This window comes from Ictalurus punctatus, chromosome 12 (assembly GCF_001660625.3).
Source record: "Ictalurus punctatus breed USDA103 chromosome 12, Coco_2.0, whole genome shotgun sequence".
In the NCBI taxonomy this organism is placed as follows: domain Eukaryota; kingdom Metazoa; phylum Chordata; class Actinopteri; order Siluriformes; family Ictaluridae; genus Ictalurus; species Ictalurus punctatus.
Window position 1 is genome coordinate 30,956,211 of NC_030427.2, and position 26,222 is coordinate 30,982,432.

Sequence of the window (26,222 nt, forward strand, 5' to 3'; positions counted from 1 at the left end):
TCAGAACCGCACCAAAAAAAAAGAATTCTGGAGCTTTTTGTCTCAGCGGTAATTCAGAACTACTTAAGGACTGCAGCAAAAATTCTAGAACAGAACTTCAGAACTACTTCAGAACTATAACAGAACTTCAGAACTGTATCGGAATGGCACCCAAAGTGTAGAATAGAACTTTAGATTTACTTCAGACATAGAACAGAACTTCAAAACTGCATCAGATACTACATTATTTCTTTAGGAGACAATGTAAGGCATTAAAACACTTCCAGTACTACATCAGCACCACATTAGAACACTTGAACAGAACTTCTGAAGTACATCAGAAGTAGATTAGAACACCAGAGCTGAATTTTTTCCCCCAAGTTTAGCAGACAGACACTTACGCTCCATAGGCAGGGATGGGTGGAGGAGGCGGAGCTGTGCGGAATGTGTTATAAACGGCTCGTCCTCTTCCTCTTAAATTAGCTCCTCTGTATGCTACTGTTGCCCCTGTGGCTGCATAGGGAAACCCTGTTACTGCAGAGAGAGAGAGAGAGAGAGAGAGAGAGAGAGAGAGAGAGAGAGAGAGAGAAAGAAAGAGAGAGAGAGCAAGAGAGAGAGTGACAGGGAGAGAGAGAGAGAGAGAGAGAGAGAGAGACACACACTTGAGAGATTTAAACACTTGTTACAACACACCCACACACACACACACAAACACACACACACACACACACACACACACACACACACAATAATATGTAGCACACAGCCCTGGCTTTAATATATCCTGCATGTTTTACTTTGTGCTCAGAACTTCAGAAAAAAAAATCCAGAACTGCACTAAAACATCATTTGCGAACTGCATCTTGAAGATCTGCATCAAGACCATAATGTTAGAACTGAAATAGATCCTGAGAGAAGAACTCCATCGCTGCATGAGCACACTAATGCAGAACCTCAGAACTACATCATTACATTTCGAACAGGACCCTGCCAGAGTTCTGTAACCGCTGTAAAAGTTTTCTGGATTGCAAACAAAGAACAGCATTCCAGAACAACAATACAAACAAAACAAAACAAAACAAAACAAAACAAAACAAAACAAAACAAAACAAAACAAAACAAAACAAAACAAAACAAAACAAAACATCTGTTACACTGAGTTGCCACAGAGCCTACATGATCCGGAAATTTCCAGGGAGACAAAAAGAACACTCCAGCGTGTGTTTGGGAATCCTGCCGGGATTCAACACTACCAATCTCTTTGATGTCGGCTGTTTAAGTCGTTGACACGCAGAGCATCTAATCTAGGGATGAGAGCAGCTATCTAATCAACAGCTAGTGCTTAATTACCTCCTACACACACAGACACACACACACACACACACACACACACACACACACACACACACGGACACGCACACACACTTATTTAAGTGGTAAGGGAACTCAAACAGGATTGGGATGCAATTAATTTTACGAGAAATCGGAAGAAGTCCTTCAGCTACTCCAGCCGTCTCAGAGGGTTCTCAGGTTCCCTCTGAATCTGAATCACTGTTTCTCACTTCATGTGACACACTCTGGGTTCTTACCTTCTCTCTCCTCTCCAAAAGTTTACAACCACATTTACAATGAACACAATTTCTCATTTATTTTCCCCCAACATGTTTCCTAATTTATAATTAGTATGATGCTCATACAGCAGCTCCAGTAAGAAAAAAACCTTTATTTAAACCATGGAAATGGTACCATTTCAAATGTTCACAGTTCACATTGAATCAAACCTGGGTATGATTCTGAATCACAGCTGTCCATGGTACTGAATCACAGCTGTCCATGGTACTGAATCACAGCTGTCCATGAGACTGAATCACAGCTGTCAAAAGTACTGAATCACATTTGTCCATGGTATTGAATCAAATCTGTGAATGACGTTGAATCACAGCTGTCCATGGGACTGAATCACCGCTGTCCATGGTTACTGAATCACAGCTGTCCATCTGTCCATGGAACTGAATCACAGCTCTCAATGGAACTGAATCATGGCTGTCCATGGGACTGAATCATAGCTCTCCATGGTACTGAATCATAGCTCTCCATGGAACTGAATCACAGCTCTCCATGGAACTAAATCATGGCTCTCCATGGTACTGAATCACATATGTGCATGACAGTGACATGATATTGAATCACAGTTTATAATTTATAATTAGTATGATGCTCATACAGCAGCTCCAGTAAGAAAAAAACCTTTATAGAAACCATGGAAATGTTACTGTTAGTTCTATACAGCTAAAAAATGTTCACAGTTCACATTGAATCAAACCTGGGTATGATTCTGAATCACAGCTGTCCATGGTACTGAATTACAGCTCTCCACAGTACTGAACAACAGCTGTCCATGGTTCTGAAACACAGCTGTCCATGGTGTACATAGTTCTTCATAGTACTGAATAAACACTAAACGTGTTACTGAATCACAGCTGGCCATAACACTGAATCACAGCTGAACATTGGCCTGAATCACATTTTCCCCAAGTGGCTGAAGTGCTTTTATTGTTAATCATACCTATTACACTAAAACTTTAGTAGTTTATATGTAGAACAGTGTGTGGTGCTAAATCACAGAGTCTGTGCTGTTGAATTATGGCTGTTTGTGGTGCTGAATTATAGACGTCCATGGTGCTGAAGTGCTTTGTTTCATCATCCTGCTACAATAACACTTTAATAGTTTAGATTTATGGGTGTGTAGGGTGCTAAATCCCAGCTGTCTGTGGTTCCTCTGTGCAGAATGCTGCTGGAGTTTCGTGCACTGAACTATGGTGTAAAGGCAGAAAAGAATACAAATATTGATTTAGCCAACGCTATTTAGCCCCCCCCCCCTCTCTCGCTCTCTCGCTCTCTCGGTGGTTGCCTTGATATCAGATAAATACTAACACATGATGCTAAACGGAGAACTAGAGATGCCTCTCTCTCAGGAAACACATTTTGGGCGATTACTTCATTTCCCTCCTCAGACAGGGAACCCAATCACACTGAAATAAGCCAATCCCCATCTCTGTTCCCGTCTCCCCTTCCCTGCTGCTCTCACTGAGCTCCCAGGGAGGTTTATGTTGCAGCATGGAGAAAAGGAGAGCTGTTTTGGCGCCATGCAGACCCCCACTGGTACCCCCAGCGGTACTGAAGAGGTTCTCCTGCCCCCAAACCACCCCACCCCGTCTTCTGCCAATACCTCAGTCTGAACACCAGCATGGTGAATGATCAGAGTGACATAAAGAGAGAGGGATAACAAAACAGAATTGCAGAATACGAAAATCATCAGAAAACAAATTCCCAAAGAACCATACAACTGCACCCAAGGTTTAGAACAGAACTTCACACCCACATCAGAAATTCAGAACTTGCAACAGAACGTTAAAAAAAAATAGTCCTCTAGAACTATATTTAAGAACTGGATGAAGACTTCAAAAGAGCATGAGAACACTAAATTAGGACTCTAGAACTGTATCAGATGTCTGGAACTGTACTTCTGAACCACATCCAGAAATTTGGAAATGAAGCAGTACTCCAGAAAATAATTTTACAACACCATCAGAATTCTAGAAAGCAATTTCGGAATAGCATCTGCTGGGTAGAACTTAACTTCAGAAGTGCATCAGAACTATAAAATAGAATGGAAGGGTACTCTAGAACAGAACTTCCTAACCACATCAGATTATTAGAACTGTGTCAATACTCTGAAAAGTAATGTCAGAACTGTGGAAAAGAACTAGCTTTCTAGATCAGAACTATAAAACGGCACTAAACCTAAAAAGGAATTACAGAACAGCCAGCATCTATTGTATAGAACTGCAATTCAGTACTCTAAAATAGAACAATAGAACAGAATCAGTGCTCTAGAGCCGAACTTCAGAATTGCATTAGGCTCAGACTGCTAAGACAAATCTACAGAACTGTAACAGAACTTGAAAAACAGAACTTTAGACTGCAGAGACTTTCATCTGGTTTCCTCTGTTCTCGTCTTTATCTTCAGAAGGTGTACCATTCTGTCACATCTATCATATTCTTAGTTTCAGTCACTCCTGCATTCCTGTGTGTGTGTGTGTGTGTGTTAGATTAAAGAGCATGTCTCTCCGGGCCCAGCTGGTCAGCATATGCTGGCGTTTAGGCTTGGCAAGCTGAGCTGAAAAATTAGCAGCCGATGAATCATAGCAGCCGAAAGCCTCCCGGCTGCTACATGCTAAAACACTCGCCGTGATTTATTACACCATCGCAAAAAGACATGTCTGTGCTGTTTGTGTGTTAGTGTGTGTGTAATTATGCATATGTTAGTATACAGGCAGTCTCTGAATGCGTGCGTAATGGTGTGTGGATTCACAGTGTGTGTGTTTACAACAAAGAGTTGTCACTTTATCACTTATTCCTGATGTTCTTGCACCTTTGGCAGTGTGAGCTGTAAGGCAGCCGTGTGTGATGCTATTGTGAACAGAGCTCAGCCCTAAAACCATCCACACACCACAGATCAATAACACATATGACCCACATGCATCATGAACAACAATAAGAATCGTCACGTTTATGAGCCGATGTGCCGAGTGTTGACCATTCTGATCGGTCTAGTTACATTATAGCTGTTGAAGATGTCAGAAATCTTAAAGTTGCAGCTTTACCACTGACTTCACCTTTACAAAGTGCTGACACTGGAGACTCTTTCCATAAATGTTACATAAAAACCTCCTTACATAAAAGTTCCCCACTTTGTGCCACTGTCATGACATGGGTCGATTACCTTAATGTGTTCACCTGTACCGTGTCTCACCTTGAATTTACTCTGGTTCTTTCTGTTCTGTTCTTCCTGTTTATCAGTGAGAAATCCAAGTTCGTTTCTGTCTTGAGTGTTTCCTGATTTTGACTTTTTGGTTATAGGATGTTCTTGCATTAAGCTTGGTTACCTTTCCTTAACCGTCATGATGAACCACAATTATGATTATTGTTTTTCAACCAAAATGAACACACGCTGAGCATACACACTCATGTCCAGTGCCACGAATGCCAGGGAAAATTCCTCGAGTGACCACTGGAGGCCTCACTCGCCTGAATTCTAACATGGGACCCCATTACCCAAGAACCACCAGGACTACATTACCCAAGAGGCCGCAAACAAGAACTGATTACAAGCTCACCCATGCTGGGTCACAGAGACTATCTAAACCCCGTTTGTTTGCTCACTCGTTGCGAAGTGTTGTTTTCCTCGTTCATGTCTCCAAACGCTATTGTTTCTATGTTGTTTTCTTCATGGTTAAACTGCTGTATGTGTTGGTGGACTTTGCTGTTTATTGCATGTTGCCTGCCATTGAATCCGCTGATACCACTGCTCAAGCCTGACTACTCTGTGTACTACGCTGTTTGCTAATAAAATCGCATATGGATCCCAATCAGCCTGAGCCGTCGTCACATCCGGCCTCTCACACCGTACAGTGGTGAGGGTTATTTAAATGTTACATAATGAAAACCTGCATTAATCCATGATTAACAAATAAAACACAATAATTAAGACATAACAGAAATATTAAAATGTTTCTGGTGGGTATTAACATGTAATAACATATAAATAAAATACGAGCACGTATTTTATGCTGGAATTAATGTTATTGTTACTCATTGTTTAAGATTCTATAAGTTCTATCTCTACAGACTGTAACAGTCAGGGTTTCACTGTGTGTGTGTGTGTGTGTGTGTGTGTGTGTGTGTGTGTGTGTGTGTGTGTGTGTGTGTGTGTGTGTGTGTGTGTGTGAGAGGTTGTGTTATTTAGAGGCTGGCTGTAAAACTGTCTGAGGAATGAACAGACTTTAGCCTAATGAGCAGAAAGGCACACAGTTACAGCTTCAATGTGGTCAGCACTTCTTCCTGATGAAATATTACCCATCACACACACACACACACACACACACACACACACACACACACACACACACACACACACACACACACAGCAACAGCCACAAAGCCCAACTACACTGCAAGAAGAAAGAGAGAAAGAGAGAGAGAGAGAGGTGTGTGTGTGTGTCACCTGCGTAAAGTTCAGGTGCATAAACAGCTCCCACTACAGGATTCAGTTTCCAGCCTGCAAAACACACGCACACACACACACACACACACACACACACACACACACACACAATTAAGCAATACAGCAAAAAAAGTGAAAAAGAGAAGAAAGAAGAAATCTATGTATCTATGACTACTTATTTTAATGAATGTATTATTTTGACTGAGTGATTAATAATCCGCAGCCATCACTATATATATATATATATATATATATATATATATATATATATATATATATATATATATAATAAAGAGAGAGAGAGAGAGAGAGAGAGAGAGAGAGAGAGAGAGAGAGAAATCTTTTCTGAGTGGAAATAGAGAGACGCGCTGCAAATGATACAGCTACTGATCTGATACAGTACGCCATCGTCAGTAACCAACGCTATGGCGTGAACCCAGTGGTTGTACCAGCATTCGGATTGATCGTGTAGTGTATAAACTTTAGCCTCAGTACCGTTTGTGTAAGGATTCGCTGCCTTCTTGTTCGTCATCACTCTCGCTGTAGCATTGTTCACCTGCTCACACAAAGAGGAAATATGAAGAGAAACGGTAAAAGAGGGCATTAGGTCACAAAAACATCAGCAGAACAGTGTGGAGTCAGTGCATGACATGCAATGTGTGCATATGTGTGTGGGTGTGTGTGTGTGTGTGGTTTTATTCAGCCTCATCATCTCAGTCATGCTGCTGTACAAAATAAATAAATCAATAAAAATGACATTAAAAAAAAGAAGAAGGACAAACCCATTGCAACTGAAAACACTTACTCCAGTTTAGATTTCTGAGACACGGTGAATGAATGAATTTAAATACATGCACATGACAAGAACAACTGAAATCTGGGAAAATGTTTGTCTGATAATCCAGATGAAATTCAAAATACCATTGAAACTTAATAAAAAGTAAAATAATTTAAAAATGCCATACATTCGCAATCTGATATGATCAAGAGATATGATTGGATAATCCCATGCTAGTGTTCTCCAATCAGAGACAAGGATGAGGCTTTGTGCCTTTCTTCGGGGATATCACTCAGACATACAACACACACACACACACACACACACACACACACACACACACACACACACACACACACACACAAGTGAAGAGAATAGTAGAGAGAAAACAGTGAGGAGTGAGAGAGTTAAAGACAGGAAAATACGAAATGAGAAAGGCAGAGGGAGGATGGGAACGAAAAGAAGAGAAAAGGAGAGAAGCACCTCGATCTTGCGTCCCTCTACGATTGTACCGTTTAGTTTCTCCCGCGCTCGATCTGCGTCTGTGCTCGTTTCGAAAGTTACAAAACCAAAGCCCTGAGGATGAATGCAGAGAACAGAGCACAGGGGAGGAGAGAAAGTGTTGTGAGAGAGACAGAACAGAGAAAGAGGAAAGGGAGGAAGGCAGAGAATAAAGCACGGTGAGCAGCAGGAAGTGGACAGCAGCAGAGAGGAAGTAATGCTTCATTACAGACAGGTTAGCGGAAAAAGTGGAGAGCAGTGAGGCCTCCGTGGAAACACGGCGATACATAAAGGAGGAAGCGAGATACAGAACTGTTCTATTAAACTTTAAACTTTAAATTGAATTTCCAGTTAAACAAGTCACTCCTGTAAGGATTTACATGCACTACACCTGCTTTCTGGAACCACAGATTTTACAATAACGATCCAAGAAAGTCACAAGTTTTCACAATTAACTAGATCAGAATCATATCAAAAGGAAAAAAAAACATTACAAAGTCTGGGGATAGACAAATGGAGTACTGCAGACTGGATGTGGACCCAGCGAAACAAAATCAATCGAGCCATAGCTCGGTTTTCTGAAGCAGATCCTCTGGAGCGGTTAATCCAACCACAAGCATGCCACACCAGACCTCTACACAAGTGATTCAGCTGACGGCAGCTCATTGGACCAGAGACTAAAAACATCAACTCGGGAAGGAGACAATATTCACAGATGTTAATGAGTTTTTTTGTTTTTATCTCTCCTCTCTGGTCTGATTAGCAAACTCACAACATTGCTCATTTAAGAAAAAAAAACGTATGACAGAGTGTTTAAAGATGCCTGGGAAAGGAAGTGTGTGTTTACTCTTGCTGTGACAAATTTGAAACAGATATCTGTTCAGTCCGAGTTTGTGAGGCGAGTCAGAAATGGTAATGTGAAGCGCCTTGAGAGAAAACATTCAATCACTTGAAATTGTTTTGTTTATAGTCATGAACTAATCGTCAGTGGTTACGCATTAAAAGGTAACTGCTGTTCATTCAGTCATGCTAGCTGCTTTTCGGGAAAAAAATGATGGATCTGGACCTTCCAGTCATTTTTGTTGAATAGATCTGGTCTAATGTGACTTTTGTACTGGAAAACCAACACAGTTGTAGCATTTGATTCCTTCTAAATGCACAAATGAATCCACAACTGCGTTCCATCCATGTACGACTATGTAATTTGTCCGTGTTTGACCAAAAAATAAATAAACCATCAGGATTTCTGGAGATATTTGTGAAAAAAAACCTTTTCTTTTGCAAAGTGACTTCTCAACAAAGTTGAGCAGGTGAGGGTTAAGGGGCTTGCCAAAGGATACAACCATGGCAGCTTGGCAAACCTACCAACTGGTAGCCCAAACCATTTAAAGCCAAATCAACCAATGAGCTTCCACTTTCTTTCTAAACTATTCTTTCTGAAAAAGACTGTAATCTGTGCAGTTATACACTTATGTAGCTCTACATTCACTTTCACTGTGATCGTCATTTTTTTAGTGTGAATGCCAATTCTGTTCGCAGGACTGTGAGAAAACATGCATGTGACCTGCGGTACAACTGTACCACCTATTTCTAACTTTAAGATTGTGTTAAGAGCAGTGACAGTGAGCAGCACTGAGAGAGAAGACTCAAATGAAAACATGTTACAATCGTACCAGCTCTCGCATACAGTGCCATTTCACAATTCCAAATTCACATTTGTTAGAGGAACAGGGCGGAGTTAGAGGAAGAGGGCAAAGTTAGAGGAATGGGCGTGGTTCATATGTTTAGCTTTAAATACGACTCCATTCGTTGAAAATCTTCTTTCACTCATTAGAATTCTGTAGATATGTGAACGAGTTTACACACTGGCACCATCCACAAAGAGAGAACAGCGCATTCAGAACACACACCGAGGGCTAAATGAATTCTCGGAACATTCCCACACCACTGTATGTTTTCCTGCGTATCTTTTTCCCCGTCTTGTTTCCGCCTTTTTTCTCCCCATGCACAAATAATTAGCTTACACGAGATGGGGTGAGAAAGCAGCCGCCATTTTTCAAAGCGGACAAACATATCGAATGCAAATTGCCGAAGCGTCATAGGAAAATAGATTGTTTATTAATGGCTCGCTCGGTTCATTATGCCGGCACACTGGTGGGAAGGGGGGTGGGGATTGGTGGAGGGTGGGGCAAGGCACCATGGGTAATGGGCTTTGTAGGACACAAACAATAAATGTGTGCTGCAGAGGGGAGAAAAAGATTTATCCAGAGCTTAATCTAATAAAGCCGATGGTGGGGCAGAGAGGAATACGGAAAAAGTGGATTCACCAGAAAAGGGTAAACGTTCTGTCATTTCCAGCCAGGAAGTAAAATATATATTTAGTGTTCATTCCGGCACAAAGAAGAATGAAGAAAAAAATAGGAGCTCATTTACTGATGAATCACAGAAATCTTTCTTTTCATCTTTCTCTGGGTTTTTCAGCTAGAGGGAAATGAAACCAGCACGCAGAGGAGAAAGAAGAAAATAGTGGGGAGGAATGAAGAGTTAAGAAGAACTTACCTTAGATCCCCGCTCATTAAAAATGATCTCCACGTCTAAAATCTTCCCAAATTGCTGCAGAGAGAAGTGAGAAAAGGGAAGAGAATGATTTATACGACATATAAAGCTAAATATATGCTTATATTGTGTTTATTACAAGTATTAACTGTCGTATTATTTGCTAGAATAGAGCTCAAATTGTACAGCGTTCCTTTGCAACTTGCTTCACTCCAGACTCAACTTAATTTTATGTCTACCCTTCTCTCACTCCGTCTTCTGTCTTTCTGCTTTCTCCTCTCGTCCACCCATCTCCGTCTTACTGTCTCACTCTTTGTGTGTTTGTGGAGTGAAAGTGATGTGACGGGTGGCTCCCACGGGCCCGCCGCTCTTTCAGTCAGTGATTCAGTTCAGGTCACGACATAATGAACCTGAGGTAGGAGGATGCGTAGAGAATGCCTCCTCCCCTTAACGATCTGAGAACGAGGGAGACATTTAATTGCCGTCTGCGGCTGCCGTATTATTTCATTTAATCCAATTACCATGTCAAACTCGTCACGTTGCCTTCATTTAGCCACGACAGGGAGGAATTCGCCCCCAGTTTGGGGAAACTATGTGACTCAATAAAACTAATTGGTTGCCGTTATTCTCACAAATAGCTACAATGTGACAGGAAATCTCGGATCTGATTAATTAAAGTTGATCTAATTAGACTTTTTATTCATTGACTCAGACTATGATACACTCGATCCTTTCCCATCATACTTCCTAGTCAGCCTTCCTCGGGTGATGCTGGGTGTCTCATGAACAGGAGCATATCTCCGGTGCTTATCAAGTCATAATGGGCTGTTAGCATAGATTAATTAGACTGGTTGAAAGGTCATCACTACCACCAGGGACCATTTATTACTATTGAGCATGTCCAGTCTGCTACCCTGACTCTCCTGTCTCTCTCCCAGCTAATTCACATCACAGGAACAGCTTCAAGTGATGTTGTTTGCTAGACAATTAACTTGACAGAAAAGTAACAAATGCTGTGATGTTTCCATTCAGTACTACTAATAAACTAGCAATGCCATGTGGTGAAGCATATAAAATGTGTATGTAGTGTATACAATGTATATAGTGTATGCAGTATATAAAATATATGTAGTGTACATAATGTATGTAGTGTGTGTAATATATATAATGTGTGTAGTGTATGCAGTGTATATAATGTATGCAGCGTATATAATGTATATAATATGTGTAGTGTATGTAGTGTGTGTAGTGTATGTAGTGTATATAATGTATGTATTGTATGCAGTGTATATAATGTATATAGTGTGTGTACTGTATATGATGTGTGTAGTGTAGTGTAGTCCCCTGTAATGTGAAAAGTAGCTAAGCCTCTGTCCTTTTAAATGATTGATGAACTCTTCTGAACAGGGAGAGGGGTTGTGTAGGAGTAAATATATCAGCAGTTTGGGGAAAGCCTTTTCTTAAAATCGGTAAGGTGAGTAATTTAAGCTTTAATCTTTCATTTTTGACCCATAGGTTACATTAGCATTCTTCATCAAAGCTATAAATTTGCTGCCATGGTCACCACAACAAAAAAATCATGCGACTGAAACATAAGTATATTAGTATCCTATTATTATAAATACAGCCGGTGAAAATGCAGTTCTCCAAGGCAAGGTAAGACAAGGAACTAGCTGAAGTCCGCAAGTAATTATACCCCCTATCTGTGCAAATTAACATCAGCTGGGTTAGTACATTGATGGTCTATAAAAAGGCTTTTTGTTACCAAGGTGTCACACAAGAAACATCTCATGATGCGGAAAAGCAAAGAGCTCTCCCAAGACCTTTGCGACTTTACTGCTGAGAAACATATTAATGGAATCGCATACAGACGTATTTCAAAACTTCTGAATCCTCCAGTAAGCACCATTGGGGCCATCATCCACAAGTGGAAGTAACATCACTTCGTCATCAACCAGCCATGCACAGGAGCTCGTCACAAGATTTCTGACCAGGGAGTCTGAAGCATAGTCAGAAGAGTAGCCCAAGAGCCAAGGACCACTTGGAAAGAGCTCCAGAAACACCTGGAGGCAGCAGGTGTCATCGTCACAGAGAACACAATAGGCAGTGCACTCCACTGCTCATACTCACCCCGCAAGACTCCATTACTAAAGAAAAGGAGTGTTGAGGCTCGTTTAAAGTTTGCTACAACTCATTTGGACAAACCTATGAAATACTGGGAGAGTGTAGTGATCAGACGAGAGCAAAATTGAACTTTTTGGCTGTCATACTACACACCATGTTTGGAGAAGAAATGTCACTGCACATCACCCTAAAAACACTACACCAACAGTGAAGTTTGGAGGTGGAAGCATCATGGTGTGAGGCTGTTTTTCATCTCATGGTACTGGCAGACTTCATATAACTGAAGGAACGATGAATGGAGCTCTTTACTGGAAGATTCTTGAGAAGAATCTGCTGCCATCCACCAGGATGATGAAGATGAGATGTGGGTGGACCTTCCAGCAGGACAACGATCCAAATCACACAGCAAAGGAAAGTTTCAATTGGTTTCAGAGTAAAAAAAATCAAGGCTTTAGAATGGCCCGGTCAATCACCTGACTCGAATTCAATTGAACAAGATTTAAAGACAATATGTTTACAAGAATGGGCCAAAATCACACCTGAATACTGCGGAACATTAATTTCTTCATACAGGAAGCGTCTTGAAGCGTAATTACAAACAAAGACTTCTCCTCTAAGTATTAAATACATTTTAGTTAGCATGTTCAATACTTTTTTCCCCGTGTGATTCCTCTTTATTACACATAACTTCATTTATGGACTTTAATGTTGTGAATTCTTTATATTTCCGGATTTCTTGAGTTAATACTGATTTCATGTGAATAACCTCATTGGAAATATATTTACTGAATTTTTTTTTGACGCATTCAATACTTATTTCCCCCGCTGTATGCTGTATGTGACACCAAATCAATGTAGGATTCATTTTAATAGCCAGTACTTTTTATATTTATTACTTCTCTCTCTCTCTCTCTCTCTCTCTCTCTCTCTCTCTCTCTCTGTGTAAGTGTGCATACAACTTTCCATTTCACAGACTGCTGTCGTTGGTGAAATGATATACAGATTAATGAGACAAAGAGTTTCTCTGTGTGACAGTGCTAATGATAAGAGGCACAAAAATATTTTTTCTGCTTTTTGGGACAAACAACATCATTGCATACTTTGTGGTTTTAAAATGTATTCTACTGAGACTGACTGCTGCAGGTGAAGCTGGAAGAGTGCGATTGGAAAACTTTTCAACTCTGTCACTAAACACCAGAGACCTCAAAACAGAGACCCACAGCATGACTTTTATCTTCAGATTTCAGTTCTTTTCCTCTCATACTCATCATCTTATACATCTTTCTGTCCTTTACAACACTTAATGATCCTCTCACATCACATCAAATTAGCAGGCTTACCCGAGTGATGTTAGGTATCACTTTTGGCTAGGTCATGTTAGCAAAGCTTTTAGCTAATTAGTGACATTTGCTTGAACTAGCTGCCTGGCTAATCAGTCCTTCTCAGCTTTATGATTGAGAGAGAGTCATTAGCATAGTGCTGGCTAACATTTTTATTGTGCTGCATATAACAGATGGAGCATATAGAAGAAGAACTGGCACATTTGGGCAGCGGGGGTATGTAGTGTGTGCCTTGAGGGCAGTGAAAACAATGCGCAGAGCCTCGTAGCGCTTGTGAGCGATTACTGCAGCACATTTGGCCGGATGGCTTGACATGCGTCCATTGCAAATAGACAAAGTTTTGGATGGTGATAAATTTCCTGGGCGATTCTCGCCAACGTCGCTAGCGGCGATCAATTCAAAACCCTCTCTCATGCCAGCTTGTGTGTGTGTGTGTGTGTGTGTTTAACAAGCCCTCTTATCATCATAAATCCACAAGCCACAAACACTTTCACCACATGCACAAAGCCTTCGAGCTAATTACCAGCTCGGCCAGGCCCTGATCCAACACGCAGAACAATAAAGCAGACAATTGAAGAGAGAGAGAGAGAGAGAGAGAGAGAGAGAGAGAGATAGAGAGAGAGAGAGAGATAGAGAGAGAGAGAGAGAGAGAGAGAGAGAGAGATCACAGGCCCAAACTAATGAGTGCTGCTCAAACAAGCCAAAATGCAGCTGTTATTGAGCTGCAGTTCAACAACAGGAAACAGAAGAAAGAAAATCTGGCCAGAAACGAATTGTACACAACATTCCCTTTCCTCCAAGCACGGCTACACAGCCAAGACAGGATCGCTTCTTTAGCTTTCTACTGGAGCTACGAGGCTAACGTTGGTAATGAGCAAAGGAAGTTTGTTGCCTCCAGGTTAGCGTCACACTCTCGCCTCAGAGGCTTATATTAACATACGTCATCGTTGCTATAGTGACGGATCGTTCACCAGTGGACGCTCCACATAAACATCATGATGTTTCTTTAACATTCATGGAAGGAGTCTCCAGTGTCAGAGGCACTAACATGACAAGCCGTGACAATTTTTTTCTTCTCTGTCCCTACTGCCTTTGATCAATAATAACTTGGACCTAGAGTATACTCTTATTACGTCAAAGAAATTCTATTATAAAACTCCACATGAACTCTAGGGTCACTCACCCCGAACATCTGTCTGAGGTCAGGGTCGCGGAAGCGGAAGGGGATGTTGGAGACATGGAGCCGTTTAGGCTGCTGTTTCTCCGGCGACTCTGAGGATGACAGCGTCTCTGTTTGTGTCACGTCATCTGTCTGAACGAAACACAACACAACACACACACACGTGCGCGCAATCATCAGTTAGTAATTCATGTGCACGGTGAGTTCATCATGACAGATTTGTAACGTTGCTGACAAGCCAAATTCTTTTTTTTAACACAATATATACCTCAGACATCACAATTAATATCTTTGCCAACTGATGTTCCTGCATTAGATCTCTTACAGACATGCACATTTATTCATGCAAATGAGACTTTGCCTGATTAAATGTGTACATTTGCATACTTAATAAAAGTTAGGGTTATCTAGGCCTTTGATGATTTTAGAAATAAAAGTGTTTGTTGCGCTGTGCAGACCTTTACAGAATAAAACAACAACATTGCTTTATTGTTTAAAAACCATGAGCTGTTATTAGAAAAAAAAAAAACATACATAACCCAACATAAACCCAACAATAATCGACAATATGGGAAATTTATTAGGATGGTACCGCTTGAAATACCATGAAATGGTTTTGGACCTCAATTCCACATAGACATTCTCTCTGTGGTTGCTGCGATGGCCTTAGGACTACAATTGCCACATACAATTTCACTCTCAGGTCTCCTTTAGTGAACAGTGGACTAGTTCAACAAAACAGACTTCATGTAAAAACCATAATGTACTTTCACACTATCTGTTATTACCCAGATGAGCACGGGTTCCCTTATGAGTCTGGTTCCTCTCAAGGTTTCTTCCTCATATCATCTTAGAGAGTTTTTCCTCACCACCGGCTTGTTCAATGGGAATAAATTCACATGCTTAAAATCTGTTTCCTGTGTTTATATGGTTCTGTGAAGCTGCTTAGAGACAATGTTCATTGTTAAAAGTGCCATAAAAATAAAATTTCATTGAATTGAAATTCCTCTGTTTATATCTTTCTAATTATAGATAGGAATGAACCTATGAAATGAATGCAGCTCTTCTAGAAACTGATATTTGTTTTTGTGTTTGTGTTTCCATTCCAATTATTGTGCTTTATTGAGGAATTTGAAGGAAATGTATATCGTAATGATGCATAAACTGATAAACACACACACACACACACACACACACACACACACACACACACACACACACACACACACACACACAATGTATTATATATGTATATTGTGTGCATATCTGTTGATGTATCATGCAGCAAATGCAGCAAAATCACATGCATGAAATTTTATTGTTTAAAAAAAAAATGACAAGCAGTCCATTGTAGCAATTCGGTTCCGATAATAATAATAATAATAATAATAATAATAATAATAATAATAATAATAATAATAATAATAACATGTAATAAGCATAAGGCGACCTTGTCAATAAAAGTGTAACATTATATCTGTGATGCCAGTAAAAATACTCAAACTGAACTGACATGATTTGAGGAGAGAACGAGATAAGTTTCCATATATCAGATACCCCCTTAGCGAGCAGCCTCATTGCATTAGTATAGCTTATTTGAAAAGTTTTTATACAGGATTAAGCAGGAACTGTTACCCTGAGGAATGACGAACTCGGCAACGTTTTGGGTTATGACATATCAGCAGGTCACAGGATCGACTCAGCACACTGAACTGTGAACCTGAGACGTGTGAGTGTTCTCTAGCTTTACACCCATCCTCTAAAGCATTACACTTCTACAGGATCCATAAAGAAAGTGTCTGCCATCCTCAGGGAAAGCCGTGTCCCAGAATCCCCTGCTGCTTTATGCTGTACTAATCACACTCACCTGCACCTTATTTACTAATGAACTTGAACTAGTTCACTTTAGCTTTTGCATGATGTTTTGGATTGTTTGCCTTTGACATATAGTTTCTTTAATTAAAGTCCATTTTGTATGTGTTGTATCCTGCGTGCATCTCCTGCTTCCTGCTCAAACCTCACAACATGTGCTGATAACTAACCTACTGACAAAACATACTGAAATGTGTAACTACTGACACCTGAATGGATGACTGGTCACTGAGGTGTAGTGTTACACACACACACACACACTCACGCACACACACAAACACACACACACACACACTCACATATTCTCTCTCTCTCACTCACACACACACACACACACACACACACACACACACACACACACACACACACACACACACACACACACACACACTGGCAGCCTTTCAGTCCAATTATTTTAAATATTGCTTGTTAGGTCACTGGGAAAAAGGCACGCTGACAAGCAAACTTCTTCCAATGTGTGTTTGAGAGAGTGAGAGAGGGAGAGAGGGGGAGGGAGAGGGGGGAGAGAGAGAGAAGGAGAGAGAGAGAGAGAGATTCTGTGTGGTTATCAGAAGAAGATGTTTGACAAGTGCAGTTGTTGTTTTGGAGCTTGTGATGGAGCAGGTGAAGAGTGTAGAGGATGAGTGATGACGGTATAATGACATGACCATGTAGGTGAACCTGCAGTGTGTGTCTGTGTGTCTGTGTGTGCGTGCGTGAGTGTGTGTGTCTGTGTGTGTGTGTGTGTGTGCGTGTGAGTGCGTGTGTGTGTGTGAGTATGCTCGCAATCCTATAAATATCGGGACATCGGCCTGATTACACATCAATAAGGTGGGGACATTTGTGATTGTGGGGACTTAAAATCGAATCCCCACAATATTAAGTGTTACAGAATGTTTATTTTATCAAGTTGAACCCCCCCACCAAAAATCTCATTAGTCCTCAACATTGTCAATTATTCGATAAATGTGTGTGAATTGGGGGGTTCAATTCATGAAGACAATGAATTTACCACAGCAACTTGAAAGGATTTATATTTGACATCATCTGACATGGAAAAATCTGCACGTGAGTACACATATATTTTAAATATTTATAAATATAGCGCCGACGCCATATTTAAAGACCTGCTCACAGTTTAGTCTGTGATTCACCTCAGTTCTGAATCGCATTTAACAATAATATTGTCCATTTTCAGAAAAAAACTATTTTAATAGCTTTTATCATTTGCCTTTTTAGTGTTTTTGTTCGTTTGTTTGTTTGTTTTGTTTTGTTAAATAAAGTAAGAATGTTACTTCTTGTAGTAATCCTGGATAATTACATGCCAAATAAGATAAGATAAGATAAAATAAGATAATACTTTATTAATACCCAGATGGAGAAATTAGGGTGTCACAACAGCAGCCAAAAAAATAAATAAGAGAAGAGATAAAAGAGATAGTAAGGAGAGCAATACAGGGATATATAAAGAGTAAGCCATATGCAGTATGTAGATGATTCCATCGTCCATGTCGATTTGGGTTTGGTATGCAAACTGCAGCGGATAAAGGGAGTCACTTACAATCAGCTTCAGATGCCTCAGGACCAGTCTCTCAAAGGTCTTCATGACGTGAAGTCAGCACAACATCTCTGTACTTTTGTGAGGTACTGGGATGACCTTTCTTGGGCACCGGAACAATGCAGGAGGTCTTCCACAGTTGGGGCACCTATTTCAGCCTTAGGGAAAGATTGAAGAGGTGTTGGAACAAACCTGCAAGCTGTGTGGCACATACCTTGGGCAGCCTCGGGTTGATGTTGTCTGGGCCCATAGATATGTTGATTCGGAGCTTGGATAACTCCTGTCTCACCTGGCTTGATGTTATTATTGGGCTGGTGGAGGGTGAGGGGGTCGTTGGGGTGCCTGTGTCTGTGATGATTCCTGTATTGTCCTCATCATCAGGAGTCTGTGAATGTCCATTTGAGCTCTCAGGGATGGGGGCTGAGTCAAACCTGTTGACAAACCGGTTTAGCTCATTTGCATGTTCCAGGCTGCCCTCCATGGCCGGTTTGGAATTTTTAAGCCCAGTAATCCTGTTCATGCCCTCCCATACCTTGTTTGACACTGTTTTTTTTCCAGCTTGCACTCTAGCCTCTCCCGGTAGCTGCTTTTTTTGTTTTCCTCAGCTCCCTCCTTAGCTCCTTTTGGACTGACCTGACCTCCTCATTGTCTCCTGCCATGAATGCTCTCTTCTCCTGTTTAGGAGGGCTTTAATGTCTTTGTTGATACTTGGCTTGTTATTTGAAAAACAGCAGACCTTCTTTGTGGGTACAATGCTGTTCTCACAGAAGCGTATGTAGTCCGTAATACACTGGGGGAGTCCCTCAATGTCCTCTGCGTGATCCTTAAGGAACAGGTCCCAGTCTGTGTCTGGAAGCTGTCCTGCAGTGCCTTTTCAGCCTCAATGGACCACACCTTTACAAACTTGGTGGTGACAGGCTGCTGTTTGACTACAGGCTTGTACACAGGTGCAAGGTAGATTAAGTTGTGGTCTGATCTGCCCAGAGGGGGAAAGGCAGAGGAGCTGTATGCCCTCTTCACATTGGCATACAGCTGGTCCAAGATTTTATTCACCCTTGTTTTGCATTTCACATATTGTGTGAAGTTTGTAAGGGTTTTAGAGAGGGGGACATGGTTGAAGTCCCCGTTAATAATCATGAGTGCACTCAGGTGTTGTGTCTGAAGTTTTGTGGTGGTGGAGTGGATGATGTCACAGGCTCGTGCTGCTACTGCCGATGGAGGAATGTACACAGTCACAACAATGGCGTGAGAGAACTCCCTGGGCAAATAGTATGGTCTCAGCCCCACAGCCAGTAGTTCTATATCTGGCGTACACATGCTCCCCTTCACCATTATGTGTCTAACGTTGCACCATTTTGAGTTAACAAAGACAGCTATACCTCCTCCCTTCTTTCTGCTCTGTTTTCCTCTGTCAGCTTGCACTAGTGTGAAGCCAGTTAGCTCGACCAAAGAATCAGGAATGTTCCCTGTTAGCCATGTCTCCATGAAGCACAACAAACTGGCCCCCCTGTATTCGCACTGGCTACTCGTCAGTGCTGCAATCGCGTCTGACTTTTTGGCCAGCGATCTTACATTTCCCATAACAAATGATGGAAGGCAAGGTTTGAGTCTCCTTTTTCTCTCCCGCTTCTCTCTAACCTTCCTGCCCACTCTCGTCCCTCCTTGTGCCTCTGTAGCTCCGCTGGTATGTCCATCGGCTAATCCACCGCTCTAATCGGATACATCAGGAGCTGCTCCCTTGAATAAACAAGCATTGTCTGAGTAATCTTGGTGGGTCCAAAAATACGGCAAGAAACTCACTTAAAATGACAAATTCGGGAACAAGTATAGACAATAAGATGAAATAAAAGGTCTAACGTAAAACCAGAATGATAGAAAGTTTTAAACAGGTGAAAAAAAGCTGCCGCTTGCATCGGCCCCTACTTAATTCTTGATATAGTGGATGTATATGTATTTTTATAGCATCAATTCCATTACGTAACATTGTGGTTGAAGAACAAACTGATATTCTGAGCTTGTAGAGTGTAGAGTGTCTAGGGATGGATGTAGAGTGTCTAGGGATGCTTAGAACAGTGCCAGTCAGTCACTATATGGCACCGCTCACATGGTACATGCTGTTTGTGTAACAGGATTTACCCTCTACTTTTATATTTAATAGTGACTGTTATTATTTCGGGTGACAGAGTGTGGAATGGATGCAGACATTAATCGTCTGGAGTCAGGTGATACCTCTGGAGATGATACCCAGTGCATCCAACATTCACAGCACAAATCTGCTTCCCACATCCAGGTAATTAAACTGCTTTAATTCATGCATGTGCCAAACAGTAAATGCTTTGTCTGCACAATGTATTCTGCCAATGTAGGCAAAGGAGTGCTTTCTGTTCTCATATACTTCAGTTATGACCTTTATGCAGTTCTGCTCCTTAAAGTTGTGATGCATATACTAACACCTTCTGCTTTTCTCATGTGGACTTTGCTCACCTGCCTCATATACTTCAGCCATGACAATGCTATGAGATGCCACACCTCAACCAGGCTGTGCATTTGCTAACCTCTTGAGCTTCTCTCTAGCAGACTATGCTCGTTTGACTCATCCATCTCAAAGCTGCACCCCAGCTGTGCTATGTATTTTCCAAACCTAATTTCATGTACTTTTACCAGGGCTGCCTCAATACTATTGCAAGATGCCCTGTCTCCTACCTTCTCAGCCACTGCTTCACTGCAACATGGTGACTGGTCTGTGTTATGCGTGTCATATTCCTGGTTTTATGTGCTGTAAATTTTTCATTTTCAGATCCATGTCAGCACTGCTACAACATGCCCTCCCATCTAACTACTCAGCTGCGACACCAGTACATTGCTGCACCTTAGTTACATTATTTGACTGCTAATCCTAATTTAATTTACTCCAACTACTACTTTTCTAGTGCCCCATTAATGATGCTGAGGGATGTCTCTGACCTTGCCACAGTCTTGTACTTCAACTATGCTCTTTTTTTTTTAACTAATGCTAGTTTTTTGCAGCTGTAACGCTACATCTTCACTGCGGTTTAAGTCTACGAATACTAATCTCATTGCCTCCAACTCCTTAACACTGCTGTGCAGAAGCTATTTCTTTCTCTGTTGCACTTCCACAGCTCCATTTCACAGTGTTATGCCAGTATTAGGAACCCTCCATTTGTGTTTCTCTCTCTTGGGACCAGCCTCTACAGTACCTAAATTACTTCTAGCAATATTTCACTGCTATCACTTTACTGCTCTTGGCCTGTTGACCGAACGGCTGGACCTAGATTCTGTAAAGTTGCGGTGCATTGCTTTGTGAAATGCATTCACTGTCCACCCTATGCTATGTTTGTGTGTCCAATCTTGTAACCCTTGCTACCAACACAGGCTTGTAACTTGAACTTTAGCTGAATCCAGGATCCTGGAAAGCGTTTTAAAAAAAGCTCAGGTTATCAGTTTTCTGCCCATTTTTCTGTTGTGCAATCTGTCCTTATATTACAGTATGTTAAATGTGTGGTTAAACTAGCAAATTGACTTATTAGTGTACATGGGTATGAAACTGCTTTATATATATATATTTTTAACATGGTAAATGTTAAAAAGTCTCCACAATGTACACCAGGTGCCCACAAGATGCCTACTATAACATATCTCTTTTTCTTTTTGTTTTCTACAAATGTATTTTTTGCTTGGTGTGTGTTAGCCTAAAATACTTTCTACAACTTTACACTGTTCAGCTTAGTTATAGTATACCAACATACTTTTACTTTTGGGCTTATTCGTAATTGTTGTGCCTATTTCAGGTGACAGAATGTGGAATAGAGATGGACAGTAATCGTCTGGAGTCCGATGGTGCCTCTTGAAATGATCATCATTGCACCCAACATTCACAGCATGAGTCTACATTCTGTAATCTGGTATGGAACTCCTTTTTTAATGTATATTATTACATGGTAAAGGTTAAGTCCCCACAATGTACATTGTACTCTCGCAGTGTTTGCAACAGTGTGATTTCAAGTGATAGTTGAAATGGTACCCCTCTCCCACTGGGTCCCCACACTGTCTTTTAACATGAAACTTTACACTAGGTCCCACAAGATGCCTACTTTAAAATATTATCCTTTTTTTCTACGAATGTCTTCTTTGCTTGGTGTGTGTTAGCCTAAAATATTTTCAACAACGTTACACTGTTCAGCTTAGTTATCGTATACAACATACTTTTACTTTTAGGCTTATTAGTAACTGTTGTGCCTATTTCAGGTGACAAAATGTGGAATAGAGATGGACAGTAATCGTCTGGAGACAGATGATGCATCTGGAGATGATCATCATTGCACCCAACATTCACAGCATGAGTCTACATTCTGTAATGTGGTATGGAACTCCTTTTTTTTAGTGTATATTATAACATGGTACACGTTAAATCCCCACAATGTACATTGTACTCTACCAGTGTTTGCAAAGACACTGGGTCCCCACACTGTCTTTTAACATGAAACATCACACCAGGTCTCCAGAAGACAGTTACTGTCAAATTTAATGATTTTTTTTTCTAGAAATAACAGTTTTGTGTTTATCTTTAGCAAAACCTTTTCTTTGTACACATTTTTGCTTTTCAGCCTGGGTTTAGTTTGTTTAATTACTTTTAGTTACTTAATTACTTAATAAATTAGTTAATTATACTTTTAGGATTAATTGTGATGTGGGGTGGCTTCAGGTGATAAGTATATTAGATGAAGAAAGTCACCATCTGGAATCTGATCATACATTCTGGAGATGTTCAGCAGCAAAAGTCTGCATTCCTAGTTCAGGCAAGAAAATAGTTTTTATAGCTTTATACAATATGTGCCAAAAGTAACTTTGCTGGCCTAATAAGAAAAGTTAAAATGTAACCAAAAGGCAAATAATCTTTTTTTCACTTATCTTCCACTAATGTATTTTAAATATGAAATTGTTTGAAATCTCATTATGTTTTGTATTCTACTGTTTTTTTTTTAATCAGGTGCCAGTCTCTCTCTCTCTCTTTCTCTCTCTCTTTCTCTCTCTCTGTCTCTAATGGCCCACATACACAGTTCCTTTTATCTTATCCCTTTGCTTCTTCTGTGTGTGTGTGTGTGTGTGTGTGTGTGTGTGTGTGTGTGTGTGTGTGTGTGTGTTATCTCTTCCTGTGTTGTGGGGTTTCTGCACAGCAGGCCTTCAGATGAAATGGAATCAAATACAAAATGCTGAAAGAGAGAGAGAGAGAGACATGAAGAGAGTGATGATGGCGTGATAAGACTTCACTCTCTCCTTTCTCAGCCCTGGGAAGTGATTAAGAATGAAACACGTAGCTGATCAAACATCTCCATTTTTTTCCTTTTTTTTTTTTTTTTTTTTTTACAAAACAAAATCAGACTGAAGGAGGTACTCTAGAGACAGATCACTCAGAGGTGCTAGCCGGAGTAGCGCCCAGGACCAGATGCAGTTTTTCTGCTTTCTTTCTTTTTTCTTTCTCGCCCCTTTCTTGTATTCCTTCCATCTCTTACAGCTTTCTGAAATGGTTCCCTATGATAGAAATCCCTAACTCAATTCCTCTAGGCACGTATCAACAACCACTTTTATGCCACAGTACTAGCGAGGGATTCAGTTCTAGTAAAATAACCGACTACGGGGTCGCGTGGTGTTATTCCTCTCGGCAATGACTTTTATTTAATCAGGTACAACTTATCTTTCTTTTTATCCATTTATAGCTACATTTAATTTCACTTCCATGAGTTCCTCCAGCCAATCACAACTCAATATTGTTATGAGAGAAACTTTAACACAGTTTAAAACAGACTAGGTTGCACTCTGAGAGTCAACTCAGTACCAAGCTGCCCCTCTGACTTGAGTAAAATGTATTATTAGGCACAGACCCACAGAGCGAGTGCCATAGGTACTCCCAGCCCTGCCGATATTCACTACAGCAGCATGACTGAGTGTGGTGTTGCTTTTATACAACAGTCCAATAAACAAGGCATTAATATCAAATAACTGACATTTCAGACACAATATGAGTGGCTGTGTCTCAGGTGGTAGAGCGGGTTGTCCACTAATCGTAGGGTTGGCGGTTCGATTCCCAGCCCACGTGACTCCACATACCGAAGTGTCCTTGGGCAAGACACTGAACCACAAGTTGCTCCCGATAGCAAGCTCGTGCCTAGCATGGCAGCTCTGCTACCATTGTTGTCTGTGAATGGGTGAACAAGAACGATTGTAAAATGCTTTGGAACCCCTAAGTGCAGACCAATATGGCGGAACATTCTGTTTAATCTTTGCTAGCAGATACAGATCCCAAAGAAACCTCACCCACTTTATAACACATCAGCTACGTGGCTAGCTATCTCACATTGATTTGTACTTTCCCATTAAAGGTGCTTCTGGTAAAAATCGCATCCCTTCTTCTTTTTCACCTTCATCTTTTAAGTCAAAAGTTATATTCCTGAAAAGTATTGTTTGCCATTTCCACCTTCACCATTGTCACTAACTTTACTGTAGTTTCGACCATTTCATCCTAGGGAGTGTGTTTTTATGTGATGAACGCAGATGAGAAACATATATATACTTGGAACGCTGTTTGACCAATCAAATTAGTGGACCAGAGCTAACCATTGTATAAAACAACGTACACCATGATAAAATGTTATTATAGTGATATGAGATTGTACTCTCTGCATGTTTATAACATTTACTGAGGGAACGGAGGCATTAAATCAGTTCTTAGAGAGAGATAGAACAGACAAATTAAAGAAAGCCACAATGAGAACACAATGAGGTGTTCTTTTCTTGCTTAAACCAGAACGAGATGGAGACGAACAGCTCCTTTAATCCACTCCACCTCTCTCCAACTGAACGGATATGTACAACATCTATTATTCATACAGAGTTCATCTTTCTGCACATGCCCTGATCATACATCAAACTTACCTCCGACTGTGAAGAGAAAGAGAAGGAGAAGTGGAGTCAGATAGAGAAAGAGAGTTTTTAACTATTGATTTTGAACTGTTGTGTCATGCCTGACTTGCTCATTCAAAAGCAATTTGATTATATATAATGAGTCCTGCTTATTGTACAGTGCCAACTGTAGGCGATAAAAATATGCACAACACTTCTTACTACTCTTAACCCTAACCCTAACCCTGCTCTTGTACTGTTTATTAATGCGCAGCATGTATAGTTTAAAAAGATCACCAATAATGAGCTCTATTGCTCTAACACTTGTCTTATTTGTCTTTAGCCTCTATTTCTTTAATACACTGTTTGAAATTCCTCAATGTATCTGACACATAACATAACAAAAAAATAAAAGAGGAGAGCCAAGGTTTCCTTCTCATGATGTTTCACTGCTGCCTTATTTTGTTTATTAGGGGTCTACTTCTACATCCATATTTCTGAATTAAATGCCTATTGTTAAAAGCAGTACACACATTATACCGAAGAGAATATGGTGCTGTTAGTAATGATCAGCAAACGTTTTGAGTTTAGTTGCATTAATATAAGACAACTGTTGAATAGATTTTATGGTAAATGGTCTGCACCTTTCTAGCACTTTTTTAACCTTAGCAGTTCTACAAAGAGCTTTACACTGGTTTCTCATTCACTCACACACCAATGTTAGCAAGTTATGCAAGGCAATGTTATGCAAGGCACTAACTTGCCATCGGGAGCAACTTTGGGTTCAGTGTCTTGCCCAAGGACACTGCCGGCATGTGAAGTCAGCATTAGTGGACAACCCGCTCTACTACCTGAGCCACAGCCTCCCACAAAATATGTCATGGTTGTTTCTTTTCCTTGGCTTGATGCCTCTCTCATTCCTTTGAAGATCAGCTTCATTTCATGTGAGCGGCAAAATAAAAGCCGAATGTAAAACGGAGCTTGTCTTTCTCTATACCTCTTTGCCTACTTCGTTTTGTTTCTTTACCCTCCTTTTCACGTCTCCACATTTCCGTACCCCTCTCCCTCCCCTCGCCCTATATTGCTAAACTTTACCTGTTTTATTTATTCCTGCTTAAGAGATTGAACACGGTGTAGCATGAATGATTTAGAGCGTGGGAAAGGAGGCCATGCTGTATGCCTAATCTGTTTTGGCTGGGTGAATCATTAGGGATGCCCTGTAGCTCTTTTCCAGCCTTGCACTCTCCAAACTACAATTGCTTTTCAAGAAATCACTCCAAGTCCTCACAACTAAACTCAACAAATATCTAGCATCCTCCTAACCCAAATGGACTTTTCTTAGTAAACTC

The 26,222-nt window shown here is 40.7% G+C and overlaps 1 protein-coding gene across 7 annotated transcripts in view; it reads right to left on the reverse strand.

Annotated features, from left to right (window-relative positions):
* Positions 1-26,222, reverse strand: part of LOC124628717 (RNA binding protein fox-1 homolog 3) — a 217,845-nt gene that overhangs the window by 24,340 nt on the left and 167,283 nt on the right. For 4 of the 7 annotated variants that reach the window (XM_053683927.1, XM_053683925.1, XM_053683931.1 and 1 more), the window contains 6 exons: positions 14,529-14,657; positions 9,885-9,938; positions 7,308-7,400; positions 6,542-6,602; positions 6,047-6,100; positions 381-513 (listed from right to left, as the gene is read on the reverse strand). In XM_053683927.1, the coding sequence (XP_053539902.1) occupies positions 381-513; positions 6,047-6,100; positions 6,542-6,602; positions 7,308-7,400; positions 9,885-9,938; positions 14,529-14,657 (524 nt within the window). The remainder of the gene's footprint in view (positions 1-380; positions 514-6,046; positions 6,101-6,541; positions 6,603-7,307; positions 7,401-9,884; positions 9,939-14,528; positions 14,658-26,222) is intronic. The other 3 variants (XM_053683926.1, XM_053683930.1, XM_053683929.1) reach the window with 3 other exon arrangements.